This window comes from Gracilinanus agilis, chromosome 5, assembly GCF_016433145.1.
Source record: "Gracilinanus agilis isolate LMUSP501 chromosome 5, AgileGrace, whole genome shotgun sequence".
In the NCBI taxonomy this organism is placed as follows: Eukaryota; Metazoa; Chordata; class Mammalia; order Didelphimorphia; family Didelphidae; genus Gracilinanus; species Gracilinanus agilis.
Genome location: NC_058134.1, coordinates 14,161,142 through 14,186,118, shown reverse-complemented (window position 1 = coordinate 14,186,118; position 24,977 = coordinate 14,161,142). Strand labels below are relative to the sequence as shown.

Below are 24,977 nucleotides of genomic sequence, written 5' to 3'. Positions count from 1 at the left end.
TATGTTGGGGTAGCTCAGTGGATTGAGTCAGTCCTAGAGAAGGGTGGTCTTGGGTTCAAATGTGGCCCCAGACACTTCTTAGCTGTGTGACCCGGGGTAAGTCACTTAATTCCCATTGCCTAGCCCTTACTGCTCTTCTGTCTTGGAACCAATACGCAGTATTGGTTTTCATTTTTTTATAGAAATATAGAAATACATGATATATTTAATATAATTTAATTGTAATATAATTATAATAAAATATAATACAGAAACATATAACATTTAATATAATTTAATATTTATATAATATATAAATCTAAATAAATATAGAAAAATAGAAGTTTTCATTTTTTTTTAAAGCCTACTATGTGCCAGACAGTATACTAACCATTGGAGACATCAGCCAGGATAAATCAAGGAGCAGCTCAGAGGAAGGTCCTGATGTTAAGAATTGGGAAAGAATGCTTGGAGAAGGTGGAAGTTTGGCTGGACTTTGAAGGAAGCCAGGGAGAACTCCCAGGCATAGGGCATGTCCAGGAAAGAGTCTCCCAACAGAGAAGTGTCCTACGTGAGGAACAACATGGAGACCAGCATCCCTGGGTCACAGACTAGGTGGAAAGGAGTAAAAAGATTGAAGAGCTGGGAGGGCCCAGGTTGTGAAGAACTTTCAGAACCAAATAGGATTTTATCTGAGAGAATCTCAAGGCTGAGAAGACCTGAGTTGAGGTCCTGCCCCTAACAAATACTGGCCGTGGGATGTTGGGCAAGTCACTTCATCTGTTAGCCCCCAAGGCATCTAAGACCCTAAGTACTGAGATGACAACTGGCACTGGGAGAGGGAGTTTCCCACCCCTATGGACAGGACCAAGTCCCAGCCCCTTACTCTGTGCCAAACAGCAATGAAACAGACCCTGGCTCCTAGGAACTCACACTTGATTCAGTTCTTGGCCTGTGCCTTAGTATTCACTCAGCTCTGGCTCCAGGGCCATTGTCAGAGCTCCCCTTGTTTCACTGAGCTGGGATGAGCCAGGGAAAATGCCCAGGGGCAGAAGAGGAGGCGCTGGATGGGAATTTCAGGAATCCCTGGGCACAGTCCTGGAAAAGGTGAGTACGTGCTTGGAAGCAAGACCTTGAAGAGTGCTCTCTTCCCCTCCCCTGAAAGAGCAGCCCACACAGCTCCTGGCTTTATCAATGAGGAACTCAAGACACAGGCAGGTTAAGTCAAGCAAGCATTTATTCAGCCCCTTCTAGGGTCAGGTATCAGAGAGAAAAAGCCAAACCCCCAAACAGTGACTGCTCAAGGAGTTTCCATTGTATCAAGGGAAGGAAGATGCCTAAAGACCCAGGACTGATATAAAATGCAAAGGAAATGCAAAGTAACTTCTTGAGGCTCAGAGGGACTTGTCCAAGGTCCCCGCCGGTTATCAGGCTCCAAATTCAGGAACCAGCATTTATTCTAGGAAGTGCCTGCGATATGCAGAGCATTTTGTAAGAGTCAGTCAAGCAGCTCCAGCCCTCAAATATCTTCCCCTTTTCCAGAGTAAGACCACGTGGTCTTCTTATCTTTCTCTGCTTCCCTGACCTGGGGCAGAGCAGAGCTCCTCATTCAGCTCTTCTGCACATGCCCAGAGCATTTGGGAGGGGGAATAGAGTTGACCTGTTAGGTTGGGATGGGGGCCTGTCCCAGAACTGGCGGTAGGCCTCCCAAAGTGCCCTTGGGCTGTACTGGCAGCTGAACCCTGTTTCAGAGAAGGAAGATTATTATTGGCCTCCAAGGCAGAAGGCCTCTGGCCCAAGTCCCAGCCCCATGAGGGGTGACCTCAGCTAAGGAAGCACACTTCATCTCCTCATCTATAAAGAGGCTTCTAAGGCCCCTTTGGGAGAATTCTGAAGGAAAGCTGGGCTATGGACACATTCCGTTAGGAGGTTTGATTCCACTGCACTGGGCTTTTTGAGGATGCCTTGGTTTATTTATTTAGTGATTCCCAAAGTGGGCGCCACCGCCCCCTGGTGGGTGCTGCAGTGACCCAGGGAGGAGGTGATGGCCACAGCTGCATTTATCTTTCCTATTAATTGCTATTAAAATTTTTTAAAAAATTAATTTCCAGGGGGCTAAGGAATATTTTTTCTGGAAAGGGGGTGGGAGGCCAGAAAAGTTTGGGAACCCCTGCTTTAGATGATTCATTTATAGATTTTTTTTAAAGAGTTATTCATTTAGATTGTTCATATTTTGAGATTTAGATTATTCATATACTTTCCCAACTGGAATGGCAGAAGGTACCTAAAACTCTTCCTGGAGAGCCTCCAGGCCAGCTAAGAACAGATAAGGGGTGTGTGTGTGTGTGTGTGCAGTAGTCAATGAGAGAGGGGTCCCCCACCCCCACCCCACCACTTCTGCCATTGTTACCTGCATGACCTTAAACAAGTCACTCCACCTTGTGGTTGGGCATCAGGGAGGAAGGGGAGATGGGATCTTTGAGCTTGGATTCATCTCAACTTCCCCAGCCCAGGGCTCCAAATGCCTCGATTAGTCCCTTGTCCACGGGCGCCAGCTTTCTTTGCTTCTCTCTCATTCAAGAACCAGAACTGGCAAAGGAAAAACATCACTTAATTATCCAGTGAGTCTACAGAGACCAAGCGATGAGCTCTAAAACAATCACTTAAGGAAGAGCCAGGCTCCCACCAGTGGGTCCGGCTCACGTCCAAAGCTCTTTCGTCCGGTGGCTCATCTGTTTCAGATTGAGTGATTCGATGCCATTCAGTGACTTCTGGGCCGCGTCATTCCTAAACTGCTCACCTCATCCACTGAGTCAGTGGCCAACATAAAAGCATTAAGAGAACTTAAGGCTGAGGTGGGTTTTGTCTTTCTCTAGGCCGCTGCACAGCTCCCTGGCTGGGCCTTGCTTTCTGGCAGTGACCTTTCTGGAAATGCCCCACAGCCAATTTCAGCAGGAGTTTCTGTCATCAAACTGTGGCCCAGGATCCGACTCTGCCCCTTTCTCTGGTCCCAGTTTAATTGGAGAGTCACTCCCTGGTTCACTGGTGACTTGGGCCAGGGCCAGCCTTCGGGCTGCCCTCTTATAAGCAAGGAGTCAAGAAGTCAACAGCAGAACACAGAGGCTAAGGAAAAGTGCTTAGGCGATGGTATGTGCTGTTTTCCAGAGACTTAGACCTCAGAAAAGGAGCAGGAAGCAAGAAAAAGAAGCCTTCCGGCTGGAGGCAAAGAGATCTCATCACATACAGGATTTTTTGTAGAATAAGAACAAGCAGGTAGACTGTCTATGATAAACCCAAAGAGCCCAACTTTTGGGACAAAAATCCACTATTTGACAAAAACTGTTGGGAAAATTGGAAAACAATATGGGAGAGATTAGGTTTACGTCAACATCTCACACCCTACACCAAGATAAATTCAGAATGGGTGAAGGACTTGAATATAAAGAAGGAAACTATAAGAAAATTAGGTAAACATAGAATAGTATATCTGTCAGATCTATGGGAAAGGGAAAATTTTAAAACCAAGCAAGAGTTAGAGGTCTAATTACTCAAATATACAAGGAGCTAAATCAATTGTACAAAAAATCAAGCCATTCCTCAATTGATAAATGGGCAAGGGACATGAATAGGCAATTTTCAGATAAAGAAATCAAAACTATCAATAAGCACATGAGAAAGTGTTCCAAATCTCTAATAATTAGAGAAATGCAAATCAAAACAACTTTGAGGTATCACCTCACACCTAGCAGATTGTCTAAAATGATAGCAGGGGAGAGTAATGAAGGTTGGAGGGGATGTGGCAAAATTGGGACATTAATGCATTGCTGGTGGAGTTGTGAACTGATCCAACCATTCTGGCTGGCAATTTGGAATTATGCTCAAAGAGCGATAAAAAACTATCTGCCCTTTGATCCAGCCATGCCACTGCTGGGTTTGTACCCCAAAGAGATCATAGATAAACAGACTTGTACGAAAATATTCATAGCCGCGCTTTTTGTGGTGGCAAAAAACTGGAAAAGGAGGGTATGTCCTTCAATTGGGGAATGGCTGAACAAATTGTGGTATATGCTGGTGATGGAATACTATTGTGCTCAAAGGAATAATAAACTGGAGGAATTCCATGTGAACTGGAAAGACCTCCAGGAATGGATGCAGAGTGAAAGGAGCAGATCCAGAAGAACATTGTATACAAGAGACTGATACACTGTGGTAAAATAGAATGTAACGGACTTCTGTACTAGCAGCAATGAAGTGACCCAGGACAATTCTGAGGGATTTATGGAAAAGATGCTACCCACATTCAGAGGAAGAACTGCAGGAGTGGAAACAGAAGAAAAACAACTGCTTGAACACATGGGTTGAGGCAGACAGGATTGGGAATGTAGACTCGAAACTACCACCCCAATGCAACTATCAATAATATGGAAATAAGTCTTGATTGATCACACATGTTAAAACCAGTGGAAATGCATGTTGGATATGGGGAGGGAGGGGGGTAAAGGGGAAAGTAAGAACAAGAATCATGTAACCATGGAAAATTTTTCTAAAAAAAATAAAATATAAAAAAAAAAAAAAAAAGAACAAGCAGGCAGGCCGGAGGGGCATTTAGTGAAGAGGTACAAATTCGACACATTTCAGGCCCTGAGAAAGTGCAATCACTGTATGCCAGGCCCAGGAGCAGCTCAGAAGAATCAGTCTTCAAGAAAAAGGAGCCATTTCCCTCCTAGAGGCCACTCATCAAGCCATTTGTGAGAACATTAAAATGGCTCCCCAAACAAAGCCACCCAAGGACTGAAGTTCTTTACCTGGGAAACTCATTTTGTCCGAGCATGCATTAAGCGGGAGAAAGCTGCCCCGCTGCGTTTTTATTAACTTATTTTTAATGAGTCATGGCTGTTCAGTTTCGGCATTGTTGTACTAAGTGGATCTCACTGGTGAGCAGATTTTCTCATTTTCCCAACATCTTAAATATCTAGAGGAATGTCCAATTGGCCTCAGGTAAATCCTTTAACCCATCAGAGCAGGGAAAGTTTGCCCAATCAGACTGTGGTTTTCATCCTCGGCCAAGTATTGGATTCCCCTTCTAAGCCAGGTTGAATTACACCCCGCTGACCCGTACCTGAAACGAGTGGGAATTCGCCAGAAGCCTGCCTTGTTTTCCTCGTGAAGCCTGGGACAAAAAGAAGAAAATGAACCGAGTTAGGCTTTTGTTCAGGTGTGAAAGAAGGAAGTCAGGCGGGAGAGATTCAATGGTCACAATTAGTCTAGCTTTTCCTAGGCTGCCCATACTGGGAGGACCAGCTGCTGCTTGTTTGTGGTCCAACAGGGGTGGCCCAAACCCTACTGCCAACTCTCCCACGAGGGCCCCTTGAGGCAGCACTTGAGCTCCCATGTGGGCTTCTGACAGGTAAAGAGAGTTCACGGTGCCTTGAGGACAGCCCAGCTCTAACCACTCTGCTCTCCCGTGGTATCTCCTCTATCCAGCACCTGACCAAAGCCACACTTTCATCCTTGTGAAGGATTTGTCCACCACGTGCCCTGTGGCTCCAGTCTCAGGACCTGGACCTTCCTGAACCTAAACATCCCTCTCGGTGCCTGGCCACCACTCTGCTACGCACGAACCTCTAAGTTCCTTCCCCTTTGAACCTGCTGTTCAGGCGTGTCGGACTCTTTCTGACTCCATTTGGGCTTTTCTTGGCAAAGATGCCGGCGTGGTTTGCCCTTTCTTTCTCCAGCTCGTTTTACAGAAGAGGAAACGGAGGCAAATAAGGTTAAGTGACTTGCCCAGGGTCACATGGCTAGGACATGTCTGAGGCCAGATTTGAACACAGGAAGACGAGTCTTCCTGATTCCAAGCTCTGGTGCTTTATCTACTGCGCCGCCTAGCTGGCTAAACCGAGGCAATACTTTGGACAGACCTATGTGGCCTCTGGGGCGATCGGCTCTGTTCTGTCACACAGGTGAAGCTGCCCATTTAATTTGGTGTTTGTTAAGTTCAGAATAAAAATGAATTTTAAAAAGAATAAGCCCATTTTATTGGCATCTCCAGAGTTTAGTCCAAGGTCTGGCTTATGCTAGGTTGAATAAATGCTTTTTCATTCATTCATTCATTCATTCTAGGCCTTTCCTGTAGCCCAATTCTCACAAGATGGGGAGGGCATAAATTTAGAGGCAGGTTCAAAAGGAGAGGCTAAATGACCATTTATTAAGTAGCTACTCTGTGCCAGGCGGTGTGCTGAGGCAAAGTCAGAAGGGACTCACAGACTCATGATCGGGAGGTGGCCCAAGCAAGCCGCCCGGTCCTGGCCCCAAGTCAGAGGTCACCAGGGGCTGAGCTAGAACTCAACCCTCCAACCCCTTCTCTCTCCCGTAGCTCCCTCCTCCTCTCCTCCTCTCCCACCCAGTAAAGTTCCTTTGGATTTTCTTATCCGTCCCCAAGGTGGGCTCCTTTGGCCCCTCCCAGTGCCGCTAGCCCAGCTCCGGGCTTCCACTTTCTCCTGCTTTCCTTTTACACAAGAGCCGGGCTTGAAACCCACTTCAGGCTACACAGGGACCACGCCCGGGTGTCAAAGGGCTCCCCTGGCTGTAGCCTGGAAGGAAGAGGGAGCCAGCTTTGATTTTCTGCTTCATTTTCTCTTCAGAGCCTCTCTGCAGAGGCTGAACTGCACTGGGCTAACTCCCACCCTAGGGGCATCCCCCCCCCCCCAAGTGGGCTTTCTTCAGGCTGGTTTGGCAGAACAAAGGGGCCTTCTTTGTCCCTTTCCCCCCATCCTGGGGGCGTGCTCTGGTGAGGAAGGGGGACCCCTCTGCAGAGGGTTTCCTCTTTAAGTTCTGGAATGAAATGGCCCGTTCCATTAGGGAGGAGTGAAAAGAAAGATGGCATTTCTCCCATTTAAGTTCGGGGGTCCCTTCAAATGTCTCCACGGTCTGTTGGGCCCCAGTTGAGAGTCCCTGGCCAAAGGGATCCCGAAGGACACCCCCACCCCTTTCCGGGCAATATCCCCCGGCCCATGGGCGTCTGTAGGGGCCCAGTCCAGGTCCAGGGGATGCCAAAGAGGGCCGCGAGGGCCCATCGGGAGCCTTGGCCCAACACTCAGTTTCCAGGGCACACAACTTCCCCGGAGCCCACTCGGTCCAGCTTCCCAGCAGGCCGGGCCACCATGCTGGCCAGAAAATAACTGCTTCTGATTTCCCTTTGCTGCAGTTCCCAACACACACCTCTCCCTTTCTCTCTCTCCCTGCTTAAAGGGTCGGTGCTTAAGAGCTCAGGCGGGGGGCCTTCACTCCCAGACCCCCATTTAACCAGAGGACACAATAGCAAACAGGCTCGAAGGGCCTGTGTAGGAGAAATCAGCTGCCTGCGGTTTGTAAGGCCCCTTTCTTCTCCTGCTGAATGCGGCTCCAATCAGCCGGGCTTTTACCCTCCCAGCCCCGTAGCGGGGGTGGAATTATCTCTATTATTCCAGGCTGGACTTGACGCACGAGAAAATGGCTGAGAGATTGGGCAAAATGGATTTCAGGATCCTAGAATTTCCGAGCCGCAGTGGTTCCTCCCACTCCCTCATTTTCCGGGAGGGAATGGGGGGGGGGGGGGCTGGGAAAACAGCCCCATCTTAGGGGAGCTGAAGCCCCTCTCTGGACTCAGAGCCTTGGGCTGCATTTCTAGGGTTCTGAAGCCCAGAGAGGGGGCTGGTCCAGACCTAGGGCTCCTCTCTCCCATTTCGTGGTCTGTCTGCTCCTGAGATCAGAGAAGTCCGAGCTAGGAGAGAGCCCTCAGCACAGCCTTCCGGTTTTACCCCTCAGTTCACTAGACTCCAGCCACAGGCAGCTTGGCTGGATGGACAGACATCCTCAAAGGCAGGAAGCCCCGAGTTCAAGTGCTGCTTCTGACCCATACTCACTGTGATCTTGGTTAAGTCTCCCGACTGGCCTCTCACTGTATTGCTAAAAGGTGCTCCCTCCTCTTGGAGTTCCCTCCTTATACTGGACCACAGAAATCCCCGGGTCTAGGTTCTAGCTTTCCTGTCCGGGGAGTCCCGAGCCCAGGCAGCTGTTTTCATCCATCAGATGTCCAGCCAGAGATATGACCTTTCTAGGAGGAGAAGCCACCTTCGGGGGCCAATTGCCTTTAATTGGGGAGAACAGACAATAGCCTGGGAAATCGGGACTCCAATTTAGGGTAATTAAAACTGCCTTTAAATGGGGGAGGGGGTGGGAAGGGAGAGCCAAGTCCCCTCTCCCCCCCTTACAGACACACAAAGGGGAGAATGGGCAGCTGGTACTGGTGTGCTTTGGAGTCTTTCCTTCCAGTGGGCAGGAGATGGGCCTCCCCAGGCTCCCGGACCCAAGTGGGCTAGGCTGGGCTGGAGTAGAAGGAAAGAACTAGGGAAGGGGATTCAGCCATATGGCTTTGGGGGGGGGGGTTCAGGGGGGCACCAGTGCCACGTGGGTTTGGAGGAAAGGGCTTTTTAGGCAGGAGCAAGACACCTGGAGACTGAGCACCACGTGGGACCTGAGCAAAGGGGGTTCTGCTATCACGTGGACTCTCTGGGTCTGGGCAGGAAAGTGTTCAAAGCACCCCAAGGAAGGTACTTAGGGGTCTGGGGGCTCTATGGAGAACCTCCCTGCTTGGGAAAGAGGATGTGGGGCTTAGATCACTGGTGGCCTCCCTTTTGGAGAAAGGGGTGAAAGGGGGTGAGCACCACGGGGCCTCCCTCCTAGGGAAAGGGGATCACATAGCCTCCCTTTTTGGAAAAGAGACTGAGAGGCTCAGAGAACCACGTGGCTTTTTCTCTTTGAAAAGGGGGGGCAAGGGGCTATGGGCCCCGAGCCCACGTGCAGGCGGTCCTCCCAGGCTAAGCTCCTTGGGGCCTGGCACAGGCAGGGCTACCCCATTCTGTACTTGTCTGGATCCTTGGCTCCCCTTCGACTCCTTGGGGGAGCTTAAACGCACTTAAGGTCATTGGAGGGGGTGGGGGGTTCACTGATAGTACAGAGAGGGCAAGAGGGTTAGGCCAGAGGGGCCTGGGACAGTAGGGCTGAGCCCAATTACTCACCAGTAAGACCCCGAGCGGGGCAGAGAGGTGGGGGCCCCTTGGACCTCTCCACCTCCCCGCCCGCTCCAGAGCCAGCCCCTCAAAACCGTCCGGTGCCTTGGAGACGTGGTGGCCTTGCGCCCAGGCGCACCAGGGAGTCCAGAGGTGCCCAGCCGAACCAGCTGTGCGCATCTGGCTGAAAGGCTGCGGCGGCGCCCGGGCGGGGCCCAGCAGAGCCCCCCTCCCCCAACTCCGCCTCCCCAGGGCCCCCGCCCCTCGGCTGGTGGCCTAAGTTCCCCGCCCTGGCCCCGGGGACTTTGTGCTGACTTTCCAAAGCCCCAGCCCGGCCCCTGCCCCAGGCCTGAGCCGAGCTCGAGAAACTAACTCTCGCTTGCCCCCTACTGTCCTCGACCTCCAATGACACGCTGATCCGCCTCGCCGCCACCCCTGGCTCTTCAAAGTAAAGCTGGGCTTGGTCCAGCCGACGGAGTCCTCGGATGGGTGTGGCCCCCTTCTCCCCCGCAGGAGCCCCGCGGCTGTGGGGAGCTTCTGTCCGCTAGGCTTCTGGGACCCTAACGAGCCGGCAGCCCATCCCTTTCTGGGGCCAGGTGGGGAAATCGAGGACTGGGACGGGGAATCCTTTGCACAGAGTTGCCCATTTTGTAAGTGTCTGAGCCAAGGCTCCCCGCTCCAGCCCGGTCTCTGAGGCTCGAAGCAGGATTGAAAGCAGTGGGTGCGAATTCCTCATTTCTGGGCTGGGCCTGACCTCTCAGATCTAGGGTCCTCCCTATTCTATCGATCCCAAATCTTGTCCTAGGAGAGGAGCTGCTGCCAGTCACTACTAGCACGTTGGGCACCGAGTTCCGGGGTGGCTGCCTGCTCAGCCTCCTCTGTGGCCCCGCAGCAGACAACAAGAGAAGCTGCAGTCAAATGCAGACTTATTTGCTCTTCACTGTTTGGCACAAAGTTGAGTCTAAGCACATTTGTTATAACTGGGTAATGTCAACAATAACCAGGGGGTGCAGCTGGGTAGCTCAGTGGATTGAGAAGCAGGCCTAGAGACAGGAAGTCCTGGGTTCAAATTTGACCTCAGACACTTCCCAGCTGTGTGACCCTGGACAAGTCACTTGACGGACCCCCATTGCCTAGTCCAGTGATTCCCAAAGTGGGCACCACCGCCCCCTGGTGGGTGCTGCGGCAATTCAGGAAGGCAGTGATGGCCGAAGGTGTGTTTATCTTTCCTATTAATTGCTATTAAAATTTGAAATTAATTTCCAGGGGGCTAAGTCATATTTTTTCTGGAAAGGGGGCGGGGGGGGGGCAAAAGAGTTTGGGAACCACTGCTAGCCCTTACCGATCTTCTGAGGGAAGGTAAGGGTTAAAAACAAAAACAAACAAACAAAAACAATATCCAGCAACAGGGATGCCGGAAAGGATGGGTATTGTCATCTGTGTCATGGGACCATGTTTCAGGTGGAGCGGCCCACCGGGCAGCCTGCCTTCTCCGGACAGCGAGCTCTGGGGGAAAGCCTGGAAATGGCACTCAAGTGTTGGCTTTACTTGTTCATCAGAATTCACTTCAGCAGGACAGCATTAGGGGCCGGGTAGGAGCTGCTCGGTGCCAGGCCCTGGGCTTGGAGTCGGGGTTTGCCCTCATGAGGGCTACTTTCTGCAGTTGGTACATCCCCAAGGATAGGAATCATCTCAGCCTTGCTGCCACTGTAGCACCTGCAAGCCTCGTTGCTCCCGCAGCAGTCCCAGGAAGCGACACCTCCTCCCCCAGCTCCAGAAGAATGCAGAAGGGCCCTTTGTAATTATCCTGTTGAACCCCCATTGGAAGATGAGGAAAAGGAGGTTCCTTTGAGGTCCAGAAACTTGCCCAGTGGAAATGGCAGAGCCAAGATTCGAACCCAGATCCTGCAGGATTCTTTCGGTGAGCACCACTCTTCAGTATATCCTGAGTGTCTTTGGTTTAATTGTAGAATACATACCTACACATGCCTGTCACAAACATACATGGGCATACATGGGCATCCTTTTTTATTATTTATTTAATTTTTAAACCCTTACCTTCCGTCTTGGAGTCAATCCTGTGTATTAGCTCCCAGGCAGAAGAGTGGTAAGGGTAGGCAATGGGGGTTAAGTGACTTGCCCAGGGTCACACGCCTGGGAAGTTGCAACCTTTTTTTAACATAAACTAAGAGAAAACCTCTCAAAAGCTGAAAGTTATGGAAAAGAGAAATATTTGCCATTTTCCTGGCCTGGGGATGGGGAGTTGAGAAAAGGGAAAGCCCTGCTTTTCCTACTTTAAAAGCCTTTATTAATCCCAGCCTCCGGGTTTGGACCACAGCCCGGGGGCAGCCAGGGAAAGTCCATCTGAGCCCTCGAGGAGCTTTCACTCTAATGGGAAGAGAGGAGAGGCAAAAGGGAGCTGAAAAGGAGCAGGAAGGAGTGCCAGGGGTCGGAAGAAGGGTAAAGAGCCAGCCGGAAGCTGGCCTGGGCACGTCCCCCAAAATGGAGGCTCCAGGAGGAGCTGCCCAGCAGAGGTCTGAGCCGAGCAGGGGCCGGAGAGACCACAGGGGTGGAGACAGGTCACCCTAGGGGCTGGGAGGTCTTGGGGACGCCACAGGGGGGAGTCAGCGGCCAGCCAGGTGGCAGCATGAAGAAGGTGAGTCCTTAAATGCCAGGCTTGGTGGTGTTTTTGAACTGGGGAGAGAGCAGAAGGTTTCCCAAGGAGGAATCCTTCCTGCGGTCAGTTCTGGGGGATCCCCCGAGGGACAAAAGCAAAGGAAGCCACGCTGGCCGCGTTGGGGTCTCTTTTCTCCCCGCATGTTCCTGTCTTGCTGGGGATTAAGGGGCAGAGTCGGAGGTCCAGCAGGCCGGGGAGGGGGTCCAGATGTAAGAACGGGGCTGGCTGGAAAGTGGAGGCGAGCCTCTTCCAGCGGAGAACTTGGCTTCCATGAAGGAAGGCAGAGTGGCTTCCTGATGGCGAGGCTTAAGGCTCTGGCCTTCAGCTTAATCTCCCTCCATACCGCGGTGGCGGCGCAGCCATGACTCATCTGTACCATAGCATGCTGGGCTCACAGTATGGAATATCGCCTGTAACATTCCGTTCTCTCGCTTCTCCGACCCACTTGGTATATCTAAGGCAGCAGCTGCGGAAGNTCATGAAGAAGCTAGTCTACACGGCCAGTCTGGGCTGCTTTGGGGGTGCCTTGTAGGCAACTGACTACCAGGGAGAGGAGGAGTCTATAGTATTGGGGAGGGGTTCTAACTGCAAAACAAAAGGGGGAAGAAAGGAGAGGAAGAGGGAGAAGCAGAGGGTGGCGAGAGCAGTAGCATGGAGTCTAGCATTGTGGGTAGAGAGCATTTCTCAGTCTAGAAGAGGTTGAGCTCAAGTCTGGTTTCTCGGACATGCCAGCTGAGTGAACCTGGGACAGCTCACTTAGTCCTTTGGTGCCTCTCTCACCACCCCACCCCCCCAAGCCAGGCAGTCACAGAGGAGGGCATTTCCACACCCAGAGTTCATCCCACATGGATGATGTCACAGGTCTAGCTCCCTCCAAACTGACTGCAGGTCTTGCTGGTGGGACCCATCCCTGTTGTGTCCTCCCTGTTGAAAAGAATATACAAACCCCAGAACTGAGGCATTCTGGGAGCAACCCCCCAGGCCTTGCTCGCCAAAAATCCTACCTTACTAATAAATCTCTCTTTTTTACTTTAAAGCCAAGTTTCAGGGTCTTGCATTCTGGCAAAAGGTATCCTTCCCGAACGATGGGGTTCACCACCCCACCCCACCACAGCTCCCACCCAAGCCTTCCCCTGCCTGGCCTCCCTCCTAAACTAGGAGGCTTCCTGCCTCCACTCCTGCTTCTTTTGAGATGGGAGAACTTCCAGAATGGAGGCTGGTAACCCAACTGGATCTGCCTCCACAGCCATTTCCCAAAACCTTTGAGGTGTTTACCAAAGGGAAAAAGCTACAAACTGGAACAAAGCCGGACCTCCTCGATCTCTGCCCGAGAGGAGAGAGTGCAGATGCTATCTGGGCCTTGAAGGAAGCTAATTACAGCCCATGGGGACTAAATTGGGCTTGACATTCCTGGCAGGGCAGGCAGCGAGGGAAACACATGGACTTACATAGGGGCCATTGTCTGAGCAAAGGAAGCATAAAAATTCATTTGCAGAAAGAAATGGTTTTTCCTGGAAAGTGGAGGAGGAATAGGCCACCTGGTTTCTTGTAGAAAGGGGATTGGGTTGCTCCAGTGGATAATGTCTTTAGCTATGCTGTTATACAAGGCAAATGGCATTCCCATGGCCAGGCCTTCCATTGACTCTTTTTTTTTTTTTTTTTAATTTTTTAGAAAAATTTTCCATGGTTCCATGATTCATGTTCTTACTTTCCCCTTCACCCCCCCAAACACATCCTCCCATAGCCAACGCGCATTTCCACTGGTTTTAACATGCGTGATCAATCAAGACTTATTTCCATATTATTGATAATTGCTTTGGTGTGGTCCTTTCAGGTCTACATCCCCAAAAATATCAGCATCAACCCATGTGTTCAAGCAGTTGTTTTACTTCTGTGTTTCCTCTCCTGTAGTTAGTTCTTCCTCTGAATGTGAGTATAAGTCTTTTCCATAAATCCCTCAGAATTGTCCTGGGTCATTGCATTGCTGCTAGTACAGAAGTCCATTACATTCAATTGTACCACAGTGTATCAGTCTCTGTGTACAATGTTCTCCTGATTCTGCTCCTTTCACTCTGCATCAATTCCTGGAGGTCTTTCCAGTTCACATGGAATTCCTCCAGTTCATTATTCCTTTGAGCACAATAGTATTCCATCACCAGCAGATACCACAATTTGTTCAGCCATTCCCCAATTGAAGGGCATCCCCTCATTTTCTAGTCTTTTTCCTTATTATCTCTTTGGGGATACAAACCTAGCAATGGTATGGCTGGATCAAAGGGCAGGCAGTCTTTTAGTGCTCTTTGAGCATAATTCCAAATTGCCATCCACAATGGTTGGATCAGTTCACAACTCCTCCACTGATTCTCACTTAAGGTGGAGGAAACACCATTAAATAGGAACCCGGGGAAGACATTTCCGTCCTGCATGGGAATCACACATTTCTGGTAAATAAAATATATTGAGAGAGATAGATGGACTGACCCCTACATTTCTCACGGGGATGCCTGTGGTCTTAATTATAAAAAGTTCAATTGTTATTCATGTATTGAAAGGATAGAATTGATGAATTTTGGAGTCACTTTTCTAGGATGGCCATCTGTAGGCAGCTGGAGGATTCAGGGCTGGGTTTGGAGTCAGGAAGAGGAGTTCAATTGCAGCCTCAGACATTTAATGGCTGTGTGACTCTGAGTAAGTCACTTCACTTTGGTTTGCCTCAGTTTCCTCAGCTGCAAAATGGGTATAATTTCCAACAGTGCCTACTTCCAGAGGTGGTTGTAACGATCAGATGAAATAATGCTTGTGATGTGGTTAACACGGCACCTGGTATGTAGTAGGCGCTATATTAATGCTCTCCCCCTTCCCTTTCCTTGAATACAAGGATACAAAGTGGAGAAGTCAGATAACTGGTTAACTTGTGTCTAATTCAAGGGAAATGTTTAAATTGTGGCACATTAATGGAATCGAACACTAGAAGACAATCAATACTGACGAGTGAAAGGGATCCAGAGAAATACAGAAGGGCCTTTAGGAAATCATGGAGAGTGAAAAATGCAAAGGCAGAACATTGGAATTTACATTAACTTCCATGAGAAAAATTAAGTGAGCTTGGACCCAAGAGGCTCTTGGGGAATTCCAGTCGAGGAAGTGACTGAAAGGTTTTTTTTAGGATTGATATTCCCTCATTTACATGTAAATCATCACCTCCCTAGATTAGGGCTTTGTAGTGAGGTCCGATATTATTTTTAATCAAATATCAATTATTCAGTATATTTAATCCCTCCGTGGCCTCTTTTCCTCATGCAGATGGCCAGAGCCCCTTGTCACAACAGCAGGGCTGCGGAGGAGAGAGCCCAGCACTCCCTGGGGCTGGGGAGGATTCTTTTTAGAGGACAGTCACTTGTTGTCCAGGAGTAGCTTGGGATGGTTGATCAAGCTTAGCTTTGGGCTCCTACTAACCTTCTTTTAGTCATGGTGAGGGTTAGTCTCTGGACCTTGACATAAATCTCCTTCTTGATCCACATAGGATATGTTGTAAAGTCATTGCTCAAGCCTGCCTGCCTGCCTGCCTCTCCGGAACCTCATTTGGGGTTTTCTTGGCAGGGAGTGGTTGACCATTTCCTTCTCCAGCTCATTTTCCAGATGAAGAAGGAGGCAAACAGGGTTAGGTGACATGTCCAGGGTCACACAGCCAGTAAGTGCCTGAGGCCAGATTTGAATTCAGGAAGATGAGTCTTCTGGCTCTAGCCATCTAAGGGCCCCATAAATACAGAGTGCTTAATTTTAGCATGAAATTGCTAAGCAAGTGATTAGGATTTAATGCTAAGGGAAAATGCATAACAATAAACCACAAACATCTCCTAGTGGCTGTGAAGCCACCCACCTCTATCCTGGACCCCAGGATTCTCCCGGAGGAATTCTAGGACACACACAAGTTCGAGTCCCGCCTGCAGCAGGCCATATAAATGAGTGAGCGCCTCCCACAGTTCCACAGGATGATCAGCCAGCCTTAGCAAGGAGCCATGGCCTCACTGGCTGGGGCCAGATTCTCTTCTCTGGCTTGGAGGTTGGGGTGGAGAGTGAAGCTGTGAGAAAGGAAGGGGGATGACTTAATGGTTAGAAGATAATCCAAATGACCCCAGAGGCAAAGAATTTGCTGACTTGCTGGCAAAGGGCCAGGCCAGATGTGGCTCTGGAAAACAAAGGATCTTCTTCTTCCTCTTCCTGGCCTGCCATCTCTGGGGGCATGGGAGAGAGGAGACAAGTAGCACCCACTCCAGAGGAGGGGGCATGGAGGGAAGATGCCAACCTTCAAGCTGGAGTAGAAGTCATTAGAGATACAGAGATGAAAAAGGGAAGAGCCCCTCCCATCCAAGAGTTTATAGTCCAGTGGGAGAGAGGAGTTTTACTCGTGGTGGAGAGACTTATCTCTCTGAGATGGGCGGGAGGAGAAAACCCAATCTCCAGGGAGAGGAAGTCAGCAGTAGATATCTCTGGATCCTAGTACTAAGCACCCATCCATCACTATTTCCCCCATTTAGTTCCTAGCTCTTCGTTGGTGCTTAATATTTGTTGAGTGAACCTTTTAGGGAAGTAGGAGATTTTTTTTCAGGGTGGGTTTGAGGGCTTGAGGAGAGGAATAAGTCCCCCTCCTCTCTTGCCCTTTTTCACTGTGTCTGATAAAAGAACTGGAAGGGACCTCAGAGGCCATCTTGTTCCAAGTTTACATTTTACAGATGAGGAAACTGAGGCTCAGAGAGAGGGGAAAGGACTTGCCCAATATCAGAAGTCATCACCTTGGCTCATAAAGGGAGAAGGTCTCTGGGGGAGAGAGGAAGCTGCTTTTTATTTCTCCAAGAGAAGGAGGCAAAGTTAGGTTGGAATAATAACCACAGCCCATGTGCTTTTGATTTTTCAAGTGGCCCCCAGTAGTCCAGATGAGGAAAGCCGGCCAAGTGTGACCACCCTGGTGATTATAAGACGATGAGGGGGCAGCTGGGTAGCTCAGTGGATTGAGAGTCAGATAGGGAGGTCCTAGGTTCAAATCTGACTTCAGAAACTTCCCAGCTGTGTGACCCTGGGCAAGTCACTTGACCCCCATTGCCTACCTTTACCACTCTTCTGCCTTGGAGCCAATACACAGTATTGACTCCAAGATGAAAGGTGAGGGTTTAAAAAAAAAAAAAAAAAAAAAAGATGACACAGAAGGGCCACCAGCACAGTGACATGGCTGGGAAAGATGGGGCTTTCTAATGGACTGCAGGCTCAGTTATGGCTGAGAGGCGGACCCCTCCCCCTCCACCCCTTCCACCTCCCTCCTGACCCCCACCCCGCCCAGTCCTGGCCAATTTGTGCCTGGCAGGACCCGCGGAGACATTTGTCAGCTGAGAATGGTCTTCCAGAGAGTGGAGAGCCTGGGGCCCAGGGGTGTGAGGGCCAGGACCCCGCGGGAGGCCAGGCTTAGGGTCTGGTTTGAGTTGGGGGGAGTGTAGAGGATTCCTCCCTCTTCCTATCAGAACTGCAGTTGTGAGGCATGAGACAGAGGAGGGAGAAACACCAAAGTACCAAAGCAAAGAGAATTTGCAGAGGGCAACATTGTAGCAAGGAGGATGAAGGAGGCCGCCACATTGTGGAAGAGACCATTGGAGAAGGCAACATTGTAGCAAGGAAGCCTCAAGTGGATTGCAACATTGTAACAGAGAGTGCTATTGGTTGCTTCTACAAGAGCACCTCCCCCTTGGAATGAATGGGACGCCTGCCAATAGTTCCTTAATAATTTATTAGGCACCGATTGTATTCTAGCCACTGGAGAAATAAAAGGTGGACTATGTCCTGGGAGAGGGTCCAGCAGAGAGCTGCTGCGGGGGGGCCTCTCTCAAAGTCTGCAGCTTCCCACCTCCCACTCCCCCAGGATTAAGCCCAGGACTTGTACCCTGGTAGCCACAGGTTCCCAGGGAAACAAGCGTGACCTCTCTGGTTCTGCCTCCCGATCAAGGAGAGGTCCTTTGCAGCTCTGAATTCCAGCCCCCTCCCCATAACTCCGCCCAAGCCTTAGTATGCCCATCTAAGAAATGGGAGACTAGACAGATACTGGGAGGGAGAGATTGCAGGAGGCAATTACGACGGCCCAAAGCCGCTCGCGACGCCCTGGCCGTAAAGCACGGCGCCCCGCTGCCGGAGACAGCGCTGCGCCTGCGCAGCGTGGGCACTTTCCGGCGGAGGGGGGGAGAGGAGGCCGCAGGAAGCCGAGCTCGCTGGGGGCGCCGCTATCGTCGTCACCATGGCGAAGATGAGCAAGGAGTCCAAGCAGCGGCTGCAGCAGCTCTTCCGGGGCGGCCAGTTTGCCATCCGCTGGGGTTTCATCCCCCTCGTGCTCTACCTAGGTCAGTGCGGCAGCGGGGAGCGGGGGAGGGGCGCGTGCCCGCGACCACGTGAGCGCACTCGGCGGCGCCCTGGGAGCGCGGTGACGTCACGTGCGCCACCCACGTGACGTTAAGGGGCGGGGTCCGGCGGCCCCTACTGTAAGGTCCCCCAGGGGCACCTACTGTAAGAAGGGGCCGAATAGGGGTAGGCCCCCACCCCACTGAAATCCCGTTGGTGGACACACCGCTTTAAGCCACGGCTACGGGAAATCAGGCGTGCATTTATTAGACGCCTACTGTGTGCTAGGCCGTGGGGTAAGGAAAAATACCAAAAATTATCCCCAACATGGCCACACCCCATATGGAGGCACCCAAGTGCTGCTGCCCTACTGGGGGGGGACCTCCCGGGATTACTTACACACCTCCCCCGAGGTTGGCCGTCATCGACCCATTTTACCAATGGGCAAGTGGAGGTCTTCCCCCAGGCCGTTACCTCTGGCTCTAAAAACAGTGCACAGAGTGATGCTGGAATGGAGTTTGTTTTTGAGGCCTCAGTTTCCTCATTTGTAAAACTAGGGGGTTCCAACCTTGGCCACCTGGATGCCTCCTCCTGGGGAGGGAGTCCTGGATCCACTCCCCCTCTGTGCCTCCTTTTCTTCTGGGGGGGGTTCCCCCCCCCCCAGCCTTCGTGAAGACCCTGCTCTTCCCCTGACCCCAAGCTTGGCTGGGCCAGGATGGAAGTGCTCAGCTGCCCCCGTTTACCGAGGAAGAAACTGAGGTCCTGAGAGGGCCCAAGACAGCTCTCCTCCTCCCTCTTTTTACTGACTTGGCCTTGGGCTCACCATCGAGGCCTTCCCTTTGGGCCCTTCTGTGGGCTGGGAGGCCATTGTGGAGGGGAAGCGCCAGGCCCAATGAGCCCCTCTAGAACTGAGCGGGGCAGTCCAGGCTCAGCCCAGGCTCAGTGGGCCGCTCTGGAGAAAAATACCCAGCAGCCCCCTCAGACAAGGCCTGGCTTAGGGGGGAGGGCAGCAGGCAGCAGGCCCAGGCTTGACTGGGGCACTTTTCATTTGCACCGGCGGCCTCACTGGTGTGAATTCATTTCTGTAGCCTCAGCCCGCTGGGCTGCTCATTATCTCGTCCCCCCTCGGCTCCGACTTGTTTGAGGCTGTTGAGCCTCCCTGAGCTGATAATTGGATTCCCCGAGGCCCCCCCCAGCCCCTCCCTGCCCTGTTCTGCCAGCCTGGGTCGGAGGCCTCCCTGCTGCCTCCCCAAATGGGAAACACTCTTTGTCTCTCCTGCCTGGCTTAACCGGTGCCCTGCGGGCTCTTCCTCTAGGCCGGCCTCCCTCATGCTTGTCCTTTGGGATAGGGGAGGGGGGGGTCCTGGCTCTCCCTTCCAGGCCCTTCTGGCTTTTGGGGGGCCTGCGCCCCTTTTCTGGAGGAAGACCCTCCCCTGCGGAGGCTCCCTCCATGGAGGCCGGAGGTGCAGGTAACTTCACATTCATGCCGGATCTTTTTCTTTTTAGGGTTCAAGAGAGGCGCCGACCCAGGAATGCCGGAGCCCACGGTCCTGAGGTACAGTATGGGGGGGGGGGGGGCAGACGCTCCAGCTCATGGCTTCAGCCCTTCTCCAGGTCACACCCCCCCAGACACACCCGTGACCCTCTCTGGCCTTTCCTCTCCCGGCCTCAGCCACACCAGACCCCCCCAGCACCCGGCCCTTCCTCCTAGGCCAGCCTCCGGAGCCTCTCTGGGCTCAGACACCCCGAAGGGCTGGTAATTGGGAGTCTCTGCGGCCCCCTGGGCAGGAGATAGAATGGCCGAGCTGGAGGGGGCAGGAGCTGGCAGCCTGCAGGCCCATCTGCTCCCTCCATCCCAGCCTTCGCACCCCACCAGGCCTTCCAAAGTCTCTTGAAAATCACTTTGGGCAGAAGCGGGGGAGCCCCATCAGTAAGTCGTTCATCATCCAGTTTGGCCCCCCCCCATTTCTGACCATGAGGCACTCTGGGAGATCCTGGGGGGTGGGGGGCGGCGGGGCTGTGGCTGCCTTTAACACAGAAGCAAAATTCATTTCATTTTTGGCTTAACGCGAAGGGATTGGGGGGACCAAAGGGAGTGGCGGAGAGGGGGCGGCTGGGTTGGGGAGCTTCCTCTTCACTTGGGGGGGCAGAGAAGGGAAGGAAAGGCCCAGGAGGGGCTTTGAAGGAGTTTTAATGTGGTTTACAAATGAAAACAGAAATCAGCCCCCCCCTCCCCACCTCCAGGTGGGCCTCACTGAGGGGAGCCTTGTGGGAGAAGCCCGTCTGGAGGCAGCACACAGAGGCGGCTACCCCCCCCCCCCCCCGCCCCGCTCTGTCCCCATTCTGGGCTGGTCCAGGGTTGGGGGCCAGCACCCTCCTGCCCTTCAGGGATGGACCCTCGGGTGGGGTGGGGGAGGGGGCTGCTCCCTGCAGGGGGGATTTGATGAATCGGGCAACAAGTAGGTACTGTCTGTCCCGCCCCGCCATGCCATGCCTGGATATCCAGCTGGTGTTTGTCCACTTAGCCTGATGCATTCGGAGGGGTTGAACTCGAACTCGGCCCTGGTTTGATTTTCTTCTCGCTGGCCTTTGCCTCAGTTTCACTAAACTGGGCTTAGAGAGGTTTTATTCTTGTTTGGACTGAATTCCTTTTTTCTTCTCCACAAACATTTTAGCCTGCTTTGGGGATGAGAGACTGAACATCAGGATTGGAAGCGATCAGTGGACTAGAGAAAGCCTGCCGAGTGCACTTTGGCCAGAATGACGAAGTAGATGCTGCCCGCCTGCCCTCCCGCCCTCCCGAAGCTCTCCGGCAGGGGTCGCCCTGCACAGGCCCGTCAGGGGCAAAATAGTTCTTTTCTTTAATTCTGGGTGTCAGAATGTATTGAAATAAATATCTCCCAACATGGTGGCTTGTCGGTCTTTTTAACATTCCACTTCGGAAGGGAAGAAGAGTGGGCGGTGCGCGAGGCTCCTGCCTTTGGGCTCAAGGTGGCCGTTTCTGCCCTGCAGTGATTAGATATTTTAAAGATGCAAAAGGAAAAATAGCAGAAACAAACCGGGCAGCGCTTTAGAAGGGGAGCCTCCGCAGGTCCCGTCATCCTTCCCGCCTCTCTTGGGGAACAGCCGCCAGGCTGTGGCAGATCCCTGAGGCACAACCCGCAGCCCTCCGGGTCATTTTTAGAAATGAGAAAAAAAAAACAAAACGAAAACCTGAGGCTGCGCCCCAGAAAGGGTTTCTGTTGGGACAAAAAGGCCTTTTGTAGTTTTGGAGCTCCCAGAAGCCCCAAGCCAGGGCTTGTGAGCTCGAGGATGCCCATGGGGGATGCAGTCCCAGAACCAAAGCAGGAGAAGCCCTCGGAGGGGCAGCCCATTGGCCCTTCAGACAGGGACCAGCTGGGCGACCCTGGGCAAGTCACAACCGCTGCCTCAGTTCCCTAATCTGCAAAACGGAGGTAGCAGGGCAACCTCTAGGGTTGTTTTGTACGGAATTCAGGGCTCCCCGGGGCCGGCTATGATTCTGCTCTGCTCTTGGGCAGAGGCTGGCGGATCCCTGGGGAACAGCGCCTTCCTCGCCTCCCTCTTTCCGGGTCTAAGAAGGAAAAGCCTCGCTCCTGGGCTCGCGCAGGAAGGCAGAAACTGGCCGCGGCATTCGGGAAACGAGAACTCCTCGGCCACCCTCCGATCCCCAGCCAGAGCCAATGGGGGCCCCGGACGCGAAGAACTGAGCCCGGACCGGAGCCCTTGCCTTGGCGCACAGCCTTTATCCCGATGGCTCCATTCTCTGATCCTGCAAAGCATTTGAATGAAGCAGCTCCCCAAAGAGCCTTTTCTCACCTGGCCTGACCCGCTCGGAGCAGGGACAGTCAGGGCTGCAGTGAGGGAAAGTCCACTTGGCGGGCCTTTTCCCCTCGTGATCCCTGGAGGGTCTCCCCCCCCCCCCTCCCCCTTAGAGTACAGGAGGAATGGGTTGCCCCAAGGCCTCGGAGGAGAAGAAATGCTTCCCCTGCTTGATTCCCTTCTCAAGGACTGGGGGCGGGCTCTGTGGGCAACCCTTTAGGCAGGGGACGCCCAGATTTTCCTCCCTTCTCATTCATGGCTCTGCATTTTGAAGGCTCCGGCCTTGGGCAGGATGAGAATGGATTCTGGGCTCCTTGTCAAACTGTCTCCTGCTTTTTCTTCCTCTCAGAAGGGGCTGCGAGCTACTGCTGGGAGCCTGGGCTGTGGGGATGCATTTCTAAAGAATAACCTCCTAGCCTCTCGGGCACTTTCTTCGGAGGTCAGAGCGCCTCAGGCAGCCCCTCGGGTCCCTGCAATGGAAATGGAAGCCAGGGCTTTCCCCCTCCCTCCCCCTCATAAGAGCAATATTATCATCAGGGATACTGTTCAATACTGAGTGTTTGGCTTCAGAGCATAGATAGGACTGATCTGGATTCAAAAGCAAAGCTATAACAACTCCAAGAGACATCAGAGGGGGCAGCTGGGTAGCTCAGTGGATGGAGAGCCAGGCCTAGAGACGGGTGGTCCTAGGGTCAAATCCGGCCTCAGACATTTCCCAGCTGTGTGACCCTGGGCAAGTCACTTCGCCCCCATTGCCTAGCTCTTAACACTCTTCTGCCTTGGAGCCAATACAAAGTACTGTTTCTAAGGTGGAAGGTAAGATAGTAAAGCTGCATTCCAAAGCCAGTAAAATGGGCAGATCTACTTTGTCCCCTGACTCCACCAAGGAGGCCAGGATGGAGTGAGAGTAAGACATAAAGCACAGTTTCCACGTGGCCTTGATCTTTAAAACAAGTCTGTTGGCTAAATGAAGGCTCTTGTTCACTGAATTTGCTTTCTGATAACTGACAAAATCAAATTTTGACTCCCTGGTTAAAAAAGGACCCTTTGATTCTGAGAAACAAGATTAAGGGGGCAGTTGGGTGGCTCAGTGGATGGAGAGCCAGGCCTAGAGAAGGGAGGTTCCCAGGTTCAAATCTGGCCTCAGACACTTCCCAGCTGTGTGACCCTGGGCAAGTCACTTGATCCCAGTGCCTAGCCCTTACCACTCCAAAACCAAAGGTAAGGGTTTAAAACAAACAAAACGTATTCAGATAAGGTGCCCAGAAGGGTCTAGAGCATAAAATGGTTAAGAACCCTGCAATTGGGCTTTCCTCAAGTGGGTCCCCTTTTTTTCCTCCATAAAAATGCTAGTCCAGCCCCATCATATTTGAAAACCTCACTGCGGACAATAGGAAAGAGCCTTCCGTTGTTCGTGAATGTTCTTTGGTTGTTCCCCTCCTCCCCTCCAACCTCATTCCCCAAATGGCTGGCATGCTGGGAAGGGAGTGGATGGGGGAATTTGGGCAGTGCAAGGGCTGGTTGTGCCAAGCCAAGCCTCTTCTCACACAGCAAACCAGGTGTAAACCCTGTCCTTCCCCCATGATTCTTAACTCAGGGAGTGTAGGATTGGGAAAGTTTCTCCTCTCGGGCTGAAAATGGCACAATAGTGCTAAGCTCCAAGCACAATTCAGCTCTCTTCCAATGGATCCAGCAGCTGAAGAGCTCCTCCAACTGACCAGCCTTCTCTGCAGGGTCTGAGCAGAGCAACTCCAGGCTCCCGGTCCTCTTCCTCTTCTCTCCTCTGCTTCCTCCTCTTCTGTCTCTTCTCTTTCTCTGCCTCTAATCTTAGCCTTCTGAAGGGGGGCGATTTCTTTTCCCCTGAAGCCCACCTTTCTGGTAGGTTCTTCATCTGGCCGTCAGCTCCAGTTTTATTTCACTTAAAATGTCTCATTCAGAGTCTTCAAAGCTCTTGACAAAATGATCTGGAAATGACCTGATGGAACTGTGAAGCCGAAGCTGCCCCCCCTCAGTCAAGCTCTGCCTTTAGCCCGGACTTGGGGAGACATTCCCCTAAGGGAAAGTTCTTAATCGGTCCTCAGAACAGTCTGCGGCTCTCCCCAAGGTTTTGCTGGAGATGCTGTTTGGTTTTTTTTCCCCTCACAAGTAGATTTGTTCAATTTTCCTTAAATCAATGAGCTTTTTCAGTCTTTTTGTAGTAAGCAAAAGAATGAGTACCTTATTTAGAGAGAGAGAGAGAGAGAGAGAGAGAGAGAGAGAGAGAGAGAGAAACAGGTCTGGAAACTGGGAGGTAAAGGACCACTTTGGCTCCCAGGGCCTCAGTTTCCTCATCTGTAAAATGAGGTGGTTGGCCTGGATCAGTGGTTCCCAAACTTTTTTGGCCTACCACCCCCTTTCCAGAAAAATATTACTTAGCACCCTGGAAATTAATTTTAATTTTAATTTTAATTATTTTAATTAAAATTAATTTAAAATTTTAATAGCAACTAATAGGAAAGATGGGGCAGCTGGGTGGCTCAGTGGGTTGAGAGCCAGGCCTAGAGACTGGAGGTCCTAGGTTCAAGTCCAGCCTCAGACACTTCCAGCTGTGTGACCTTGGGCAAGTCACTTGACCCCTATTGCCCACCCTTACCACTCCTGGGCCAAGGACGGTCCCTAGCCCGGATGAAAAAGGAGGTGGGTTGGGCGTGGGGCTAGCAACCCCACCCTGTAAAAAAAACTACATCTGCTAAAGAAACTGCAACCTAAAATAGGGGCAGCTGGGCTAGCTCAGTGGATTGAGAGCCAGGCCTCGAGACGAAAGGTCCTAGGTTCAAACCCGGGCTCAGACACTTCCCAGCTGGGTGACCCTGAGCGACTGTGTGACCCATTGCCTACTGGTTGTGGCCCTATGCTCCTAGAATGGAGTCCCAGGATAAAAAAAAAAAATAGGAAAGATAAATGCACCTGTTGCCATCACCATCTTCTGGATCGCTGCAGCACCCTCCAGGGGGTGGTGGCGCCCACTTTGGGGAATCACTGGCCTGGATAAAGGTAGAGAGGAGAAGCATTTGTCA

The 24,977-nt window shown here is 51.9% G+C and overlaps 1 protein-coding gene, 1 long non-coding RNA gene and 1 other non-coding gene across 4 annotated transcripts; 1 reads left to right on the top strand and 2 right to left on the bottom strand.

Annotated features, from left to right (window-relative positions):
* Positions 1–1,198: 1,198 nt before the first annotated feature.
* LOC123249499 lies at positions 1,199–9,169 on the bottom strand. Of its 2 annotated transcripts, none has more exons than XR_006506390.1 (4): positions 9,036–9,169; positions 5,099–5,149; positions 2,390–2,568; positions 1,199–1,721 (listed from the first exon to the last, which is right to left on the bottom strand). It is a non-coding gene; the product is annotated as an uncharacterized LOC123249499 (long non-coding RNA). The 2 variants fall into 2 exon arrangements; XR_006506389.1 differs by lacking the exon at positions 9,036–9,169 and adding an exon at positions 7,881–7,954.
* On the bottom strand, positions 4,969–5,045 carry LOC123250816. Its single transcript, XR_006506451.1, has one exon. It is a non-coding gene; the product is annotated as a small nucleolar RNA SNORD93 (small nucleolar RNA).
* An 8,732-nt stretch (positions 9,170–17,901) lies between the features above and the next one.
* TOMM7 (translocase of outer mitochondrial membrane 7) lies at positions 17,902–20,989 on the top strand. The gene is made up of 3 exons (XM_044678044.1): positions 17,902–18,083; positions 19,588–19,636; positions 20,757–20,989. Exons 1-3 carry the CDS (start codon positions 17,981–17,983, stop codon positions 20,770–20,772), a joined length of 168 nt encoding a protein of 55 aa, XP_044533979.1. The 5' UTR covers positions 17,902–17,980; the 3' UTR covers positions 20,773–20,989.
* The last annotated feature ends 3,988 nt before the right edge of the window (positions 20,990–24,977 follow it).